Source organism: Propithecus coquereli, unplaced genomic scaffold (genome assembly GCF_000956105.1).
Source record: "Propithecus coquereli isolate 6110/MARCELLA unplaced genomic scaffold, Pcoq_1.0 Scaffold122, whole genome shotgun sequence".
Classification (NCBI taxonomy): Eukaryota; Metazoa; Chordata; class Mammalia; order Primates; family Indriidae; genus Propithecus; species Propithecus coquereli.
In genome coordinates, this window is record NW_012136303.1 from 3,199,688 (window position 1) to 3,201,763 (window position 2,076).

The window sequence follows — 2,076 nt, forward strand, 5'->3', positions numbered from 1 at the left end:
GGAGGGTAGGTAAACACTTTGTTACTTCCTGTAGGCTTGAAAAACATTAGGATCAAAATGTATTTGATAAAGCATGATACAGGCCAGGTGCCGTGGCTCCGGCACTTTTGGAGCCCAGGAGTTGAAGGCTGCAGTGAGCTGTGACCACACGACTGCACTCCAGCCTGGGTGACAGAGGGAGACCCTGTCTCAAAAAAATGTCTTTTTAAATCGTTATTTTAACAAAACATTCTATGGCCCAAACACCTGTTCATAGGATCAGGCTGCACCTTTTGCAGAGGAGGGAAACTGAGGCCCAGATGATGACAGCCAGAGCTTCTGTCTGTGGGGTGGGGCCCTTCCCCTGCCCCTCCTCTGTGGCCCCATGGGCAGGTGCCCACTGGCAACTCACCAGGACCACCAGCTTGTTCATCAGCAGGTCTAGCTTGGTTCTCTTCAAGTGGATCTTGCCACAGTTCTTCATGATCTTTGTGTCAAAGCCTGTGGGGTTTGCAACCATCCATCCACCACCCACCCATCTATCCTCCTGCCCATCCATCCACCCATCCATCTATCTACCCACACATCCATCCATCCGCTCACCCAGCCAGGTACCCATCCATCCTCCTGTCCATCTATCCACCCGCCCACCCATCTATCCTCCTACCCATCTGTCCACTCATCATCCACCAATCCATCCACCCATCCATCCATCCACTCACCCACCCACCCATTCTTCCATCTGTACATAAGCACCCCATTTCTTTCCAGCCGAAACAAAGGTACTGGCTCAACACATCCATTTTAAGTTCAGCACCAGGCTGCAGGGAAGCCAGGAGCCCCGCGTCACTGGGCAGATCTGCGGCAGCCTGGTCTGGGTTTGCGGCTCCTCACCCTCCACTTTAGGGCTCTCACCCTCCGCACCCCCCACCCCCACCCCCACCTGCATGGCTCGTGCTGCAGGGGCTCTGGAGTGGTCGTACCGGCATAGATGACCATTCCATAGCAGGTGTCCGTGTTGCGGATCTTGCAGCCGCGGAGGAGGAGGTTGCCAATGTCCAGGGGGTACATCTTGCCACTCCACTCCAAGCGCCCCACGAATTGGTGCATTCTGCTGTTCGGCTCCTCACACATCACCCGGCCTGTGGGCAGTGGGGCAGCCAGCGGGCCAGTGTCGTCGCTGGGCTTGGACCCACATCCCAGCTGGGCTCCCTGCCACCACCCCCTCTAATCAGTGCAGGCGGGGACATACCTGTCACGCTCCAGCCCCAGACACCTTCATGGGCCCCTCCGTGCCCCAAAGTGACCCCTGTTCCCTCTGCCCAGACGCACACTTCCCTGATCCTCCAGCCAGATCAGCCCCCACCCAGCCCCCTCCCTTGTGGTCCTGATCCTAGGACGTGGCTATTTGTGTGACTGTGTCAGTAATGTCTGTGGGCTCTGTGAGAGCAGGCGCCAGCCTTGTCTTGGCAACACTTGACTTGAGGGCACGGCACAGCACCTGGCACGTGGTAGGTGCTCAATAAGTGTGTGAAGAGGGAAGGAGAGAAGGGACGCCCACTTGGGGGTGGGCTCCCCGGCACCCTGCCGCTACTGTCCATGATCACCCAGTTCCCCATCGCCCTGCAACAGGGCATTGTCAGCCATGCTTCTTTGAGGAAGCAGGCTCAGGGTGCAAAGACCTGGCCCAGGGCAGTTCTCGGTGAGCGCTAACATGACCGTGGGGTGTGGGCTGGGACCCCAGAAGGAGGAGGGGACAAAGGGTTCTTGAATGGTCCTTGCCTGCCTGCCCCAGTCCACCATAGGAATTGGGAACCTGACTTAGTCCTGAGTGTAGGAATCGGAAACGTCTAGGCTGGTATGGGTGGAGCTCTGACCCTCAGTCTCCTCCTCCGAGAAATGGGGTTCTACCCCGCAGGAGTGCTGAGGCAGCTGGGCCAGGCCAGGGCCTAGGGAGAGCCTCCTTGCCAAGCACCCTGGCTGGGGTCTTCCTGATCCAGTGGGAAGTGCCTCTCTCTCTGATCCTGCCCCTTCATGGGGTCACATGGCAGGGACCAAGTTCTGGGGCTACCAGGACAATTAGAAGAGAGGATGGCT

The 2,076-nt window shown here is 57.9% G+C and overlaps 1 protein-coding gene across 1 annotated transcript in view; it reads right to left on the minus strand.

Annotated features, from left to right (window-relative positions):
* The window catches only part of LOC105827520 (phospholipid-transporting ATPase IK-like), a 53,148-nt gene that overhangs the window by 11,906 nt on the left and 39,166 nt on the right, over positions 1 to 2,076 (minus strand). The window contains exons 10-11 of the mRNA XM_012665717.1: positions 963 to 1,121; positions 381 to 480 (exon numbers count right to left, since the gene is read on the minus strand). Of these exons, the coding sequence (XP_012521171.1) occupies positions 381 to 480; positions 963 to 1,121 (259 nt within the window). The remainder of the gene's footprint in view (positions 1 to 380; positions 481 to 962; positions 1,122 to 2,076) is intronic.